Source organism: Bos indicus, chromosome 18, assembly GCF_029378745.1.
Source record: "Bos indicus isolate NIAB-ARS_2022 breed Sahiwal x Tharparkar chromosome 18, NIAB-ARS_B.indTharparkar_mat_pri_1.0, whole genome shotgun sequence".
Lineage (NCBI taxonomy): Eukaryota > Metazoa > Chordata > Mammalia > Artiodactyla > Bovidae > Bos > Bos indicus.
In genome coordinates this window covers 11,021,202-11,035,061 of record NC_091777.1, presented here as the reverse complement: position 1 = coordinate 11,035,061, position 13,860 = coordinate 11,021,202, and the positions used below count along the sequence as shown (strand labels likewise).

Genomic DNA, 13,860 nt, shown 5'->3' with positions numbered 1-13,860 from the left:
GAAGCCGACAGGGCAGGAAGGAAGGAGAGAAGGAGAGGGCGCCCAGGTGTGAGGAGACCGAGCCGGCAGAGGTGGCGGTGCGCGGGCCAGGGCCACAGCCACATGTCGTGTCACAGGAGCGCCTGCTGCAGACTCAGACTTCGCCCTGACTTGAATCTTTCATTTAAAGTGGTCCTCTTCCCTTGTGTTTTTGCCCGATGCAGGACTCTGAACAACCCTGCTGACCAGATGGATGTCATCGGAGTGGGCGGCATCGACTTTGAGGACAACATCGCCCGCTTCTCCTCGCGGGGAATGACCACCTGGGTAGGCGGGGCTCTTTTCCTGCTGGAGTGTGTGTGTGCGCACATGCATGTGTGTGTACTTCCATGAGCTGTAATTATGCGTCTGGCTCACCCTTCCGTCCGAGCAGATGCTTCCTTGGATGGCAGCCGGGCACCCTGACCTGTACCCGCTGTCCTCCTGGTCTTCTCACCCACCTGCTGTGTCCTGGGTCTTTATTGAGGCAGGTGTTTTAATGGCATTTTGAGAAATGTTCCCAAATAATGTGCGAAGCTGCAGGTGAAGACATCTTTGCTCAGTGTCCCATGCGTGCAGGGCCAGGGGCCATTCATGTGTGGCGGCCAGGAAGGAGTTTTCACTTTACATGTGTCCTTTCTTCCAGAACATAAGTGCCAATGGAATTCTCATTTCCCCCAGTTTCAGGGACGCTTAAGAGAGTACTCAGTTAAAATCTTATCCTAGGCTACTTGTATGGCTACACTGACCGTTCTAAGTCATTCTTTCCCTTCTGGTGATAGATTGAAATGTCAGTCATATGTAACTTTTTACCTTATTAAGAAAATGTGTCTTTTTTTTTTCCTAATTTTTAATTTTAACTTGCTGATTTTTCTAACATATTTCTAATTTTTAAGTTGTCTATAAATCAGTTTCCAGTCTTGCATGTTAGCAAAATTTTAGATATTCATTTTCTAAATGCTGTAGAGCATTGCATTATGCTGGTCATTATAAAAACACATCAAAAATAATTTTATTTTCTGTAAGATCATTTAAGCTTCTTCTGAATTGCAGTGAATTTCAGATGAAAACCAGCACCATGCTCAGGCTATGCTGTTTAGCTGATGGCGTTTCTGGTTTCATTCACTCATAACTGCTCAGGGCTGTATGCCCACGTGGGGGCCTGATGGAGACCACACTGCTGTTGTTACAGGAGCTGCCTGGAGGCTATGGCCGCGTGAAGCCTGACATTGTCACCTACGGTGCTGGAGTGCGGGGCTCGGGCGTGAAAGGGGGGTGCCGGGCCCTCTCGGGGACCAGTGTGGCTTCCCCGGTGGTGGCCGGTGCTGTCACCTTGCTGGTAAGGTGAGTGTCGCTTGGTTGGGAGGGGTAGGCGGCAGCAGGCCAGGAACTGACTCCTGGGACTGGCCAGCTTGTTGCGGGGCCTCGGCCCGTGTCTGCAGAGCAGCCAGGAGTCTGTGTCTCGACGGTCCTTGTGGGCGTTGCCGGGGCGGCGGGGGGGGTGCTGTCTGGTCTCCTGCCGTCAGGGGCGGGAGGGGAGTCCTCGGTGCCTTCCGTTCCCAGCCTCACAGCCTCTCTGAGGATGACGCTTTCAGTGGGGAGGACCGCTTCGCTTTCCTCCTCCCTGCAGCAGGGATAGCACCTCTGGGGGGTCAGCAGTGCTTTCTAGTGTGAGAAGCAGCTCGTGCAGATGCCAGGCCACAGGGAAGCACAGGCCTTAGAGCCCTGGGAGCAGCTGGAGCTGCGGCCTGGTCTTGCTCTGTCAGCAGGAGGGGCAGGGCATCCACCTTGGGCTGAGCTGTGAGCAGTTCTTGTTTTTGCCAAAAGTTCCACTTTATTCTCCTCACATCTCCTGAAGTCAGATTCCCATCTAGACCTGTTAGCAAAAAACACAGTAACACTCCAAGAGCAGCCATCCTCGAAGAAAAATACTTAGCAACTGTGGAGAGAGAATTTTCGTTACTGTTTACTAAAGGTCTCTTCTCTGCACTTAGGCAGTCAGAGTTTACTTGAATTAATAGCATGTAGGCACACAAACGCACATGTGTTAATGCTGGTGTTCTAAAGCAAGCCAGAGCGTCTGGGCACTGCTGCCTGAGTCCAGCTGTGTTCTGACGATGAGCCCCCACCAGGCCCGCCCCACCAGGGTGGCGCACCCCACGCAGGTCTCCAGACAGAACAGGCCTGCTGACAGTGGGTCCCTCCTGGCCATGCCTCTAGGCCACGCAGCAGCGAGTGCCTGCTGGACCCACCTCCACCCTCCCCTTCTCCCAGCCAGGCTGCGTCCACCTGTCAGGAACCTGTAACTCCTACCTGCAGCCTCTGAGGTCAGCTGTATTGAGTTAGTAGGAAAATATGTTTTCCTGGTCAGTTAGTGTGAGCCCAGAGTCCGTGTTCTCACAGCCACTTGGAAGGAGGTAAGTGGTCAGTCCCGAGACAGGAGCAGAAATGAGCATATTTGCCTTTGTCTTACACGAGTTTTACTGAAGATCCCATTAGGTACAGAGCAAGGTTGGAGGTTGTGTGATTGCACTACTATGGGTTAGGGATCGTCTGGTTTTCTTTCTTTTGCTAAGAGCAGATGAGCAAATACGTGGTTCTCCCCCCAGCACAGTCCAGAAACGTGAACTGGTGAACCCAGCCAGCATGAAGCAGGCCCTGATCGCGTCCGCCCGGCGGCTTCCCGGTGTCAACATGTTTGAGCAAGGCCACGGCAAGCTGGATCTCCTCCGAGCCTATCAGATCCTCAACAGCTACAAGCCCCAGGCCAGGTTGGTGTTCCCGCCTTTCTCCTCTTCCTGGGCTTTCTCAGCACAGGCTGTTTGCCTCAAAACAGAACCCACCCCACCAACAAGGCTTGGGGGCCTTGGGGAGCTTCGTGCTGCTGCTTCTGCTGGGACACCAGGACTGCTCCCCACTTCCCTACATCCTGCCGTTTGTAATGTCAGTGATTTAGAGTAATGAATTCCTGCTTTTTTTTACTTAGTAAAACTTTTTTTTGAAGTAACCTTAAACTTAGAGAAATTTGCAATAATCATATGGACGTTCTTATATATCGTACATCAGGACTCCAGCCCTGCCCTGGCTTTTCCGATGTTGGCATCTTACGTAACCATCGCACACGCCACGTAGCCTAGCAGTTAATAGTGATGCATTACCATCTGCTAACCTGCAGGCTGTGTTTGGATTTCGCCCAGATTCTCCCCACCCTGTCCTCAGCCTGGTCCAGGATCCAGGCCAGCATCGGCGTTGCGGTTAGTTGCCACGTGTCCCTGGTTTTCTCCAGCTGGGCTCATTGGCTCAGTGCCCTTTTGTTCTTGGCGGTGCTTGCCTGCATCCTGAGGTTTAGGTGATGTGTCAGGCTGGACCCTCCAGGAAGCGGGCGCCAAGAGATCTCCTGGGGGAGGAGGCGGGAGAAGTGGGGAGAGGACCCTCACGCCAGCACAGGTCTGAAATCTATCCTCATCCCGGAGAATCCCTGAATCAAGGTCCCTGTTAGAGGAGGCTGAGTCCCCAGGGTGGGCCAGCTCTGGTGCCCGCTGTGCTCGGTCCCTGACACAGTTGTGGTAGAGTGTCCAGGGCTGGGCAGCAGGAGAGGCGGTGCCAGGTGTCCACTGCAGGGGCTCTCTGTCTCTCTGTGACTGCGAAGTGTCTTATGGGTGCACGCTTGCAGATGATCTTGTTTCTTGCCATACCTTCCGTCACTACGTTTAGTATCCTTAGATGGTTCTTTCCTGTAATGGTTCTTATATAGAGATTGCCCCTGGCGATTTTCTGCTTCTCTCATTCTTTGTGCATTTATTAACTGAAATTCTGCTGTAAGGAAGCGCTGTCCTCTTCTCTTGTTTATTATTTCAGTTACATCAGCATGGACAGAGATCCTCGTTTCACTCTTGACTATAATCCACTAATGTCTTTGTTTATTTCATTGCTCCTGTCGTCCCAGATCTGGCTCTCTGGAGTTCCTTCCGTTTGGCTCCTGTGTCTTTTCAGCATGTCTCCATCGTTGTCCACTGGCAGCATTTCTGTGCCCATTGTGGGTATCGGTTCTTTGTCCAAGCAGCCCTGGTCCTTCAGTTGGAGAGTGGGGTTTAGAAATGGACACCTGGCTCCAGGTGTGCTCTTGGCGCCTGTGCTTCTGCTTGTTTCTGGGCCCTTCCTGCAGACCAAGCTGGCGAGTGTCCGCATGCACACTCCTGTGCCTTCTCTCTGTGTGATGCCACCTGTCTCCTGTCCCACCGCGGCCCTCAGAGTCTTCTCGCTGGTTGTCCTTCTCCAGCAGCAGGCAGCCTGGCTGTCGCTCTTCACCGTGTCTCTGTTGACTCGGTCCTAGGACGCACACGTGGAAAGTTTTAGAGCTGTAACTTGTACCCTGGTGAACACGAGTTTACTCCCCAGAGGATGGCGGTTGTGGGCAGTTCTTTTTAGACTTACAGAACGTAATCACATTGTCAGTGGCCTCAGTTCTGTTCTTTTCTTCCCCACCAGGCCCTGGCAGTCTGATTTTGCCTTTTATTTGCAGTATAGTTGAGTTCATTGGTTAGTATGCGTATTTCTTTTTGGATTCCCACTACATTCTGGTTGGTTTCAGCTGGTTACGTATTGCATTGTGAAAGGACGGTGACTCTAAGGTCTGAGCTGCACAGAGTGCGCCTGGCCAGGTGTGGTCCCCCCATCCCTCTGTTCTGCTCCCCGCCCCTCCGCCCCCACAGGTAACAAGGCTGGGTGTTTTTGATTTATCCTTCTTAAATTTCTGTTTTCACAAATGAGCAGATACATATCTGTCTTCTTATATATCTCTTTTGTTACATGAAGGATACATTATTGTAAATACTATTTTGTACTTTTTTCATGTAAAGGTATCTTGGAAATCACTTTGTATCCATTCACAGAGATCTCGTGTCTCCTTTTTTATAGCTGCCTAGTGTGGATAGCTTTGCGTATTCAAGTACACGTCTATATACGGGCATTTAAAATGTTTTCAGCGTTCTGTCATTTTAAGCTGCTTATGTCTATGTGTCCTAGTTTTGTTGGAGGTGTGTCTGCAGGGAAGATTCCTAGAAGCAGGGTCGCTGGGTCCAGGCTGTGAGCAGAGGGTGCCCAGGGGCACCTCTGGCCTGTCTGCCCAGAGCTGCACTTCGTGCCTGTCTGACACATGGGAAGTTGTGTCAGGGTTGCTTTTATTTGCAGTTCTCAGGTTGTGAGTGAGTTTAAACACTGTCTGTAGGTAAGAACTTTTTCTGTATCTTTCTTGTGAAGTGTTTGTTCATTTCTTTCACCCATTTTTCTTTTTTCTGGGGTGTTCGTTCCTTGGTTTAAGTGTTGTTTACATATTAGGGCAAGTAACTCTTTGCTGCAGGTATTTCTTCCAGTTTGTCAGCTGCCTTTTGTCATAAAAGTGTTTCTGGCCATGCAGTCTTTTTTGTTTTAACTGCTGTGTTAGTTTGTCCGTTGTTGTTTTTGCCCCTGGATTTTGAGGCGCATGCCCTGAGGTAAAGGAGAGACTCACCCGTTTTCTTCTACTTGTTTGCTTTCTTTTATTTACTTGAGACTCTGTTCCATTTGGGGTTTACTCCAGTATGTACGGTGTGAGTTGTGAATCTGATTCTATCTTTTACCAAATGGCCACCCATTTATTCCAGGTCCAGTTATTAAAAAGGCCATCTTTGCCCCGTGACTTGAGACTGAGTCCAGGTCTGTCCTGGGGCCGCTCATGCACTTGTTCTTCGCCAGCTGCAGGCTCCAGGCTCCAGGCTCGTGGGGCAGAGGTGATGCCCACGCACGCCACTGTGCCGCGGGCGAGGCCGGCTGGCTTGGAGGCCTCCTCGCCGCAGGGAGTGCTGTGAGGCCAGGTTCCCGGACCCGGGCTGAGGCTCAGGCCCGCCCTGACGACGCTTTCCTGCGGTTGTGTTGCGTCACTGCCGTTTCCGACTCTGTCTGCTGCAACACTGTCCTGTCTGTTTCAGTTTGAGCCCCAGCTACATCGACCTGACCGAGTGTCCTTACATGTGGCCCTACTGTTCCCAGCCTATCTACTATGGGGGCATGCCGACTATCGTCAACGTCACCATCCTCAACGGCATGGGAGTCACGGGGAGGATCGTGGACAAGGTGAGACTGCCCTCCGGCTGGCGGGGACCTAGATGTGGCCCAGACTTCCTCCTGTCCACGGCTGGGGATGGGAAGCAGTGGTTTGTTCTCTCCTGAGGCCTTTACAGATAAGTCAGAGATACAGTGATGAGACCAATTTGCTATGCTTGTACTTGGTATCTTGAGTTTGGTTCTTGAATCAGCTAATTGCATTTGAGTCTTCATCTTAACAGTTAATCACTGATAATTAAAGGCCCACTTGTAATTATTTTATTGTTTAATGAGTACACATGGGCTTTTGTATTTAGAAGGTATGGTCTTTATTTAAGTTTTGTTTTTATAATCTGTTTTACACTTACTATATAAACATTATCACAACAATAAAGGATAGGGAAAAAGAACAGAAAATGGTTTTAGCCTCAGACATGAACAGAACCACTATTAAAAAAAAAATTCAAGTCATATTTTGTAACAAATTACTGTAGTTGTTTAAGTGTATTTAAATTGATTCAGTGCCTATCAACACTATTTCATCCTTGCTTTATTTCATTTCTGAGTCCTTTATTTGACTTCTTTCTTATTTATTTATTTATTTCTGGCTGTACTCAGTCTTTGTTGCTGTGCGCAGGCTTTCTCTAGCTACCGCCAGCAGGGGCTGCTCTCTGGTTGCAGCGTGCAGGCTTCTCATTGCGGTGGCTCCTCTTGTTGCAGAGCGCGGGCTCCAGTGCGTGCAGGCTTCAGTAGTTGTGGCACGCGGGCCTAGTTACCCTGAGGCACACGGAAACTCCCCAGACCAGGATTGGAACCTGTGTTCCCTGTGCTGGCAGGCAGATTGTTAACCACTGGGCCACCAGGATTGGTGCAGAATGTCTTGATGGCGGAAATTCACTTTTCAGGAAGCTATCACAGAAAGTACTTTTTTTTTTTCTTCTTTTTGTTGCTTTTTGGCCACAGTGTATCATGTAGGGTCTTAGTTTTCTGACCATGGGTTGAGGGGAAGCTCCCTGCAGTGGAAGCACAGTCTTAACCACTGGCTGCTGAGTCACTTCAGTCGTGTCCGACTCTGTGCGACCCCATAGACGTCAGCCCACCAGGCTCCCCCGTCCCTGGGATTCTCCAGGCAAGAACACTGGAGTGGGTTGCCATTTCCTCCTCCAATGCATGAAAGTGAAAAGTGAAAGTGAAGTCGCTCAGTCATGTCCGACTCTCAGCGACCCCATGGACTGCAGCCTACCAGGCTCCTCCATCCATGAGATTTTCCATGGAGTGGAGTGCCATTGCCTTCTCCAAAGCCTACAGCACCCGGTATTCCCAGGTGGTCTCCCATCCAAGTACTAACCAGGCCCAACCCTGCTTAGCTTCCGAGATCAGATGAGCTCAGGCACCTTCAGGCTGATAGGGAAATCCCCAGAAAGTACTTTTCTTTTGATTTTGTGAGATTAATGAAAGTCAGTTGCCTGGGAGGGGAAAAAAAAAAAAAAAGAATCTTTTCTATCCCTTATCTGAAAAGGGTATTTTTAGTTATCTTTGTGTGGGTAGGCAAAAATTTAGTCTTTTTTTTGTTTTTTCAGTTCTCACATTCAAGCATTTAAAAATTGTATTGTATATAAGCGCTAATGTTAATGGTTTAATATTACGTGGAACTGCTAAGTCATAGTTTGCTTACTATTCTTACTTGAACAAGGTGGTTTCACCTGTAAACACCTCACAGAATATCTTTGTATATTTGGTTTTCTTTTGTTCTGAATTATATTCTTAACATAATTTCCCTGGGTTAGAATTCCAAGTAAGAGGACAGGAATGTTACTGTGGCTCTTGGGACATAATACCAGGTGGTTTCCAGAAGAGGTCCATCACCTGAGGCTGCCACTGATGGGGTACAGAGTGATGGTGTACATTCTTTTTTCCCCATTGCATGAAATTTTAAAAAACGGAGATAAAATTCACATGCCATGAAATGCTGCCCCTTTTTTTTTTTTTTTTTTTAATGCTGCCCTTTTAAATTGTGCATTTCTGTGGTTATTACTATATTCACAAGTAGTTATGTAAGTCTCATACTGTGTAATTCTGGAACATTTTCATCACTTGAAGGAGAGACCCTTGTTAACACTTCCCATTGCCTCCGCCTCAGACCCTGACAACTCCTAATCCACTTTGTCTCCATGGAGTTACCTTTTCTGGACGGTTCCTAGGAACCGAATCATACATCTCATGGTCTTTGTGAGTGGCCTCTTTCGCTGAGTGCAGTGTCTTTAAAAGAGGCTCCTCCGCCCTGCAGGTGTGTCAGTGCTTCACTCCTTTTCATGCCTTATTGTGTGGATAGACCCCACGGTGTCAGTTGGTGAACCTTTTGTTTTTATGTGGTTCATCTTATAACTTTAAATCTACAGAGGATAGCGGGTACCTTGTTCAATGTGTACTTTTTTGGTTATTGATAAGGTGGGGATCTGCATGTTTGTTTCTGATTATGTTTCTCTTGTGTGAATTAGCTTTTCATTTCTTGACCCATTTTTCATTAGAGTCTAGGTTGTCCTTGTCATCTTCACACCAATATTGTGTGTCATGCTGAAAGATTGCCCAAAGTACTGGTTTTTTGTCCCTCTAATATTAGAAGTGGCTTAAAAATTTGGGGTAAGGGAGTGGTTTGGTAAAAGTTTCACTTTTTCATGTAGTTGTTATTTTCATCTTTTATGATTACTTCTGTTTCAAAAACTAGAAACTCATCTCTCCAGAAACATAAGAAAATTTCAGTTTTATTTTCAACTCACTTTTCTTTTATGCTTGTTAAATATTTAATGTTTTCATCTGTATTGAGTCAGTCTGATGTGTGTTATAAGAGATGGATGAGAGTTCATTTTTTTCTCGGTTGTTAACCAGCAGTCTCAAAATAACTTATTCAAAATCCCTGTCCTTTCTCATTGTCTCTGATGTTGTTTCCCATGAATATTTTTCTTCTTTTTCACAGGTTTTTTTTTTTTTTAATATGCTTACTCTCCTGGGAAGTATATTACTGTTCTCTGGCTTGTGAGGGAGTTCGCTTGAAGTACTGGTTCATTGTGAGAGCTACTGTCTGTCTCCCCTTTCAGGCTTCCCTTCTTCCTCAAGCCTGGAGAGCCTGGTGGGTGGTCTCCCTCACAGCGTGGCCAGCTCTTTCTGGGGCTTCTGGGCCCCCTGCCTGCCCAATCACTGGCCTTTGAATCTGATTGGTCACAATTTACATCCATGTCTTTTTTATTATTTTATTCCTTATAAGTAGTTTGGTTCTTTAAGCACACAGCTGAGATCCAACCCCACACGTGAGCATTTCTTTTATGTTAATTATCTGTCAGAAACAAGTTCTTTATCAAACCATGTGTGTTGTCCCCACCCCTTCCTTTGTTAAAGCTTGGAGGGGAGGAAGTTTTTCTTTAAAACTGGAGTTTGTCAAAATAAGTGTTTTGTCAAAAATAGTGTCTCTAGGCTTTTCTAGTGGGTGATGGTCCAGACCCTGCCCGGGCGGCCTTGGTTACAGGCTGCTCCGTGTCTGTGTACATTTCACTTCGCCTGTTTACTGGAGTGTTTCTCAGACACCGACGTGGGTGAGTTGGGAACCGAGCTTCTCACCCGGGCCTCTGCCTCTTCCTCCTGCAGCCCGAGTGGCAGCCCTACTTACCGCAGCACGGAGACAACATCGAGGTCGCTTTCTCTTACTCCTCAGTGCTATGGCCCTGGTCCGGCTACCTGGCCATTTCCATCTCTGTCACCAAGAAGGCTGCCTCCTGGGAAGGCATCGCGCAGGGGCACGTCATGGTCACCGTGGCTTCCCCGGCAGAGGTGGACGTACGTGTGCCTGGGGGGCTGCTGGGAAGGTGGGCGTGGGCCGAGCGCCGGGCACTCGGGTGTGAGACGCCGGCCATGGGGGTCCTGGCTGGCGAGCACCTGGGGGCACCGCCTACACGGTGAAGAGGCTGTGGGCTGTTTGCTGCCACGTTTCTGGCATAAAACGTTTCTTCTGAGCAGAAGGGGTGTTTCAGAATTTTTCTCTTCCTTCAGTCAAACAGTGGTGCAGAACAGACGTCCACAGTGAAACTGCCGATCAAGGTGAAGATCATCCCCGCCCCTCCCCGGAGCAAGCGCGTCCTCTGGGACCAGTACCACAACCTGCGCTACCCGCCTGGCTATTTCCCCCGGGACAACCTGAGGATGAAGAACGACCCTCTGGACTGGTGAGCCCACAAACCCTGCCCTGTCCTTCCCCGGCCAGGCTGGGGTGGGAGGGAAGGTGACCCGTGGCAGGCATGTAAGGCTGCCTGTGTGGCCACCGCGGTTCCCTGCCAGCACCTCTGCATGCCCATGCTGAGTTTGTGCAGCACAGCTGGCTGCTTGCTGGCCTTTTACATCTGTGCCACCACTAAAGTGATGCTTTGGCGCACTTTACGAAACATGTCTGGCTATATCTTCTCATTTTCCCTTCTTCATGTCTGTGCTATGCGGGTAATTCCTGTTATCACTACTTTATATGCAGCCCAGGGCAAGCTGGTCTGAAAGGCTGGCTTTCGTGCCAGTGGACCAGCCGTCTGGGCGGTGAAGCTGCTCCTTTGGAAGTGAACCCCGCGGCCATGTGGCCTTCAATCCGTGGAAGGACTGGGAGGGCTAGTGCTGGGCTTCCTCTGTTTCAGGAACGGTGACCACATCCACACCAACTTCAGGGACATGTACCAGCACCTGAGGAGCATGGGCTACTTCGTCGAAGTCCTCGGGTCCCCCTTCACGTGTTTTGATGCTAATCAGTACGGTGAGCGATGCGAGGTGCTGGCAGGCTGCCCTGCTTGGCTGGGGACGGGTGGAGGCAGGCTAGGGTCTGTGCTCCTGACATTCAGCTGAAATGTGAAACTCTCAGGATCACTGGGGACAAGGACATCGGTACAGTTTCGTTATATTAGCGTCAACATTATTGACTGGGTGGTTTTTGCAGAAAGTAACGCCTGTGGCCTATGATTTGTTATGTAAGTAAAAATTGGAACATTTTGTTTGGTAATGTTCAAGTAACAAAATACGTATTAATACGTTTCTGGTCAATAAGTTGTTGATTTTTTTTTTTTTTTAATCAAAAGAAATTCTAGCACAGAATTTTGCTTCTTTTTGAGTAAGTGAAACATCCTCATGTAGGTCATCACCAGTGAAACAGGCTACAGCTGGCCAGTGTCCACGTGCTTTCGGACCCTGATCCTTTCTTTTACACCCCCTTCTGACATGGAATAGGGGTACAGGACAAAATATTAGAAGCCGGTAACTGGAGATATGAGGCGGGTGTAAACCACATGTCTGGAATGGTGAGCTGGCCGTTCTCGCCCCTGTCCCTCAGGAACGCTGCTCATGGTGGACAGTGAGGAGGAGTACTTCCCGGAAGAGGTGGCCAAGCTGCGGAGGGACGTGGACAACGGCCTCTCACTCATTGTCTTCAGTGACTGGTACAACACATCCGTGATGAGGAAAGTCAAGTTTTATGATGAAAACACGAGGTACTAACACTAACTGGTATTTGGATAAGAAATTTGACTTTATAGGAATTAAATCCCACCCAGCAGAGACCTAGAGTGATGACCTTTCTGGCCATCAGGCAGGTTCAGACACCTGGTTAGGGCAAGCTCTCCTTTGGCAGAGATGTTCTTGAAAGTCAGCTGCTCATTGAACCAAGTTCTAGTTGAAAGGGTTCATTGTTTTTGTTGATCTTAAGACATTGGAGCCTTAATTTTCTGTTTATTCTTTTCTGTTCTTCCATCTCTCGTTTACTGTATATGTTTAAATGCACCAAAAGAACGGTTATTTAAAGAAACCTTGCAGTAGATTGGTTATGGATGACAAATTTCCAGTGTATTATGAATGTCTCATCCTTATGATACATGGTTTTTCTTCAGAGTCTGTGACTTGAACTTCGTAAGTTTCCTTCTTCCTTCACTGACCCTCTCAAGGTCTAGGCTGTATATGCAGTGTGTTTATGTTGAATGTGGTGCATTTCATGAAATAAATTGAGCTTCGGTTTATTCTGTACACTGGTTGGAGCATTTACATTGTGCTGTTACTCAAACCCGGACAGTTAATTTTAGGTGAAGCCTAGTGTGGATGGAGTGGCCTCTGGTGGGAGAAATCGATTTTCTCACAAGATATGATGGGTTTATGGGATGCCTCAAGTGCCTCACGAAGGCCCTGTCCCTGTCATAGGCAGTGGTGGATGCCGGACACCGGAGGAGCCAACGTCCCAGCCCTGAACGAGCTGCTCTCAGTCTGGAACATGGCGTTCAGCGATGGCCTGTACGAGGGGGACTTTACCTTGGCGAACCATGACAGTAAGGTTTTGTGTTTGCTTTTTAGTAGGTCTCATCGTTCCCAGAGGTGGGCTAGCAGATGCCGTGCGACTTTGAAGTCTTGAGTTTCAGAGCAAGAGAAAATAACATGCTGTCACCTAAATATGCAAGACCTGTGGAGAGAGCTGTGCAGTGTCTGCACAGACACCTGCAATTCTGGGTGCTCCCCTAGTCTTTGTCCAGATTTGTAAGATGCAATACCTCCTGTCAGCATTCCTAGTTTTGGTTCTTTGTGTTCTGTATATTCCCAAATAAGGAACACTGCCCAGGTCCCTCATGATTTATGAAATTCTATTTATGAAATAACGTTGCATACCTCACTTAACAAGTACCCCACTGTCCCCCTTCGTTCTGGTGACTAGTTTCTGAAACAGCGTCTTGAGCATTATTATCACTAACTGCTCTTTCTGACTTAGGTTGTCCCAAGTCTGACAGCTCCGATTTCTTTAATCTGCCCAGAAACCTTAGATTAATAGCATAATTTAGCTTGAATTTTGAGATTATTACTTGTAGTTTGTGTGATCAGGCAATAATAGTAGCTCCTCTCTTAAGATTAGGAATGGTTTTAGTAAATACATAATGTTTAAAGCGTGCATCCAGGTAAATAAGCAGCTGCTGCTGAATGCCTTCAGTGTTTCCAGGTTCTAACTGTGAACGGCTGTTTATTCTAGTGTATTACGCGTCGGGGTGCAGCATTGCTAAATTTCCAGAAGATGGCATCGTGATAACACAGACATTTAAGGACCAAGGTACAGAATATGCTATCCATATACTTTCTGGTTTCTCTTTTTCTTTCTTTTTAATTTTTAATCACAGTTTTATTACATGTAAATCACCTACCATATGGAGGAGGGCATGGCAACCCACTCTAGTTTTCTTGCCTGGAGAACACCATGGACAGAGGAGCCTGGCGGGTTACAGTCCATGGGGTCCCAAAGAGTTGGACACCACTAAAACGACTTAGCATGCATGCGGGCACCTGCCATAGCATTCGCTCTTTTAAAGTCCACAGTTCAGTCACTTTTTTCGTATATTCACAAGTTGTGCAGTCATCACCACCACCTAGTCCCAGAACATTTTCATCACCAGAAAAGAAATCCATTCTCCATTAGCAGTTTGGATTTTTAAAAAATTCATCACAGCGTGTGTATGGTACTTCAGGTAAGACGTCTGTGTGATGGTTCTGGAGGTACCTAGGAAGGTTCAACCATCTCTTGCTGATAATTAGAATATGTGGGTAGTGAGCACTGCAAAGTAAGTTGACTTCCATATAGGAGAAGAGGGCACTGGTAAGGGGCTTTTGTGTATTTTGTAAACTACCTTCAAAGTTGCTTGAAACTTTTGTTACTATTTATGAATTGTTCTACTCTGTGATTGCCAGATGACTAAAATTTTAGAGAAATGTTGA

At 47.8% G+C, this 13,860-nt stretch overlaps 1 protein-coding gene and 1 pseudogene across 3 annotated transcripts in view; one reads left to right on the top strand and one right to left on the bottom strand.

Annotated features, from left to right (window-relative positions):
- MBTPS1 (membrane bound transcription factor peptidase, site 1) overlaps nucleotides 1-13,860 on the top strand; it is a 44,808-nt gene that overhangs the window by 21,255 nt on the left and 9,693 nt on the right. For all 3 annotated transcript variants that reach the window (XM_019979425.2, XM_019979424.2, XM_070770376.1), the window contains exons 9-18: nucleotides 204-306; nucleotides 1,211-1,362; nucleotides 2,628-2,789; nucleotides 5,985-6,129; nucleotides 9,739-9,927; nucleotides 10,141-10,313; nucleotides 10,767-10,882; nucleotides 11,453-11,609; nucleotides 12,310-12,434; nucleotides 13,124-13,201. In XM_019979425.2, the coding sequence (XP_019834984.2) occupies nucleotides 204-306; nucleotides 1,211-1,362; nucleotides 2,628-2,789; nucleotides 5,985-6,129; nucleotides 9,739-9,927; nucleotides 10,141-10,313; nucleotides 10,767-10,882; nucleotides 11,453-11,609; nucleotides 12,310-12,434; nucleotides 13,124-13,201 (1,400 nt within the window). The remainder of the gene's footprint in view (nucleotides 1-203; nucleotides 307-1,210; nucleotides 1,363-2,627; nucleotides 2,790-5,984; nucleotides 6,130-9,738; nucleotides 9,928-10,140; nucleotides 10,314-10,766; nucleotides 10,883-11,452; nucleotides 11,610-12,309; nucleotides 12,435-13,123; nucleotides 13,202-13,860) is intronic.
- On the bottom strand, nucleotides 7,399-7,517 carry LOC139177383 (5S ribosomal RNA; annotated as a pseudogene).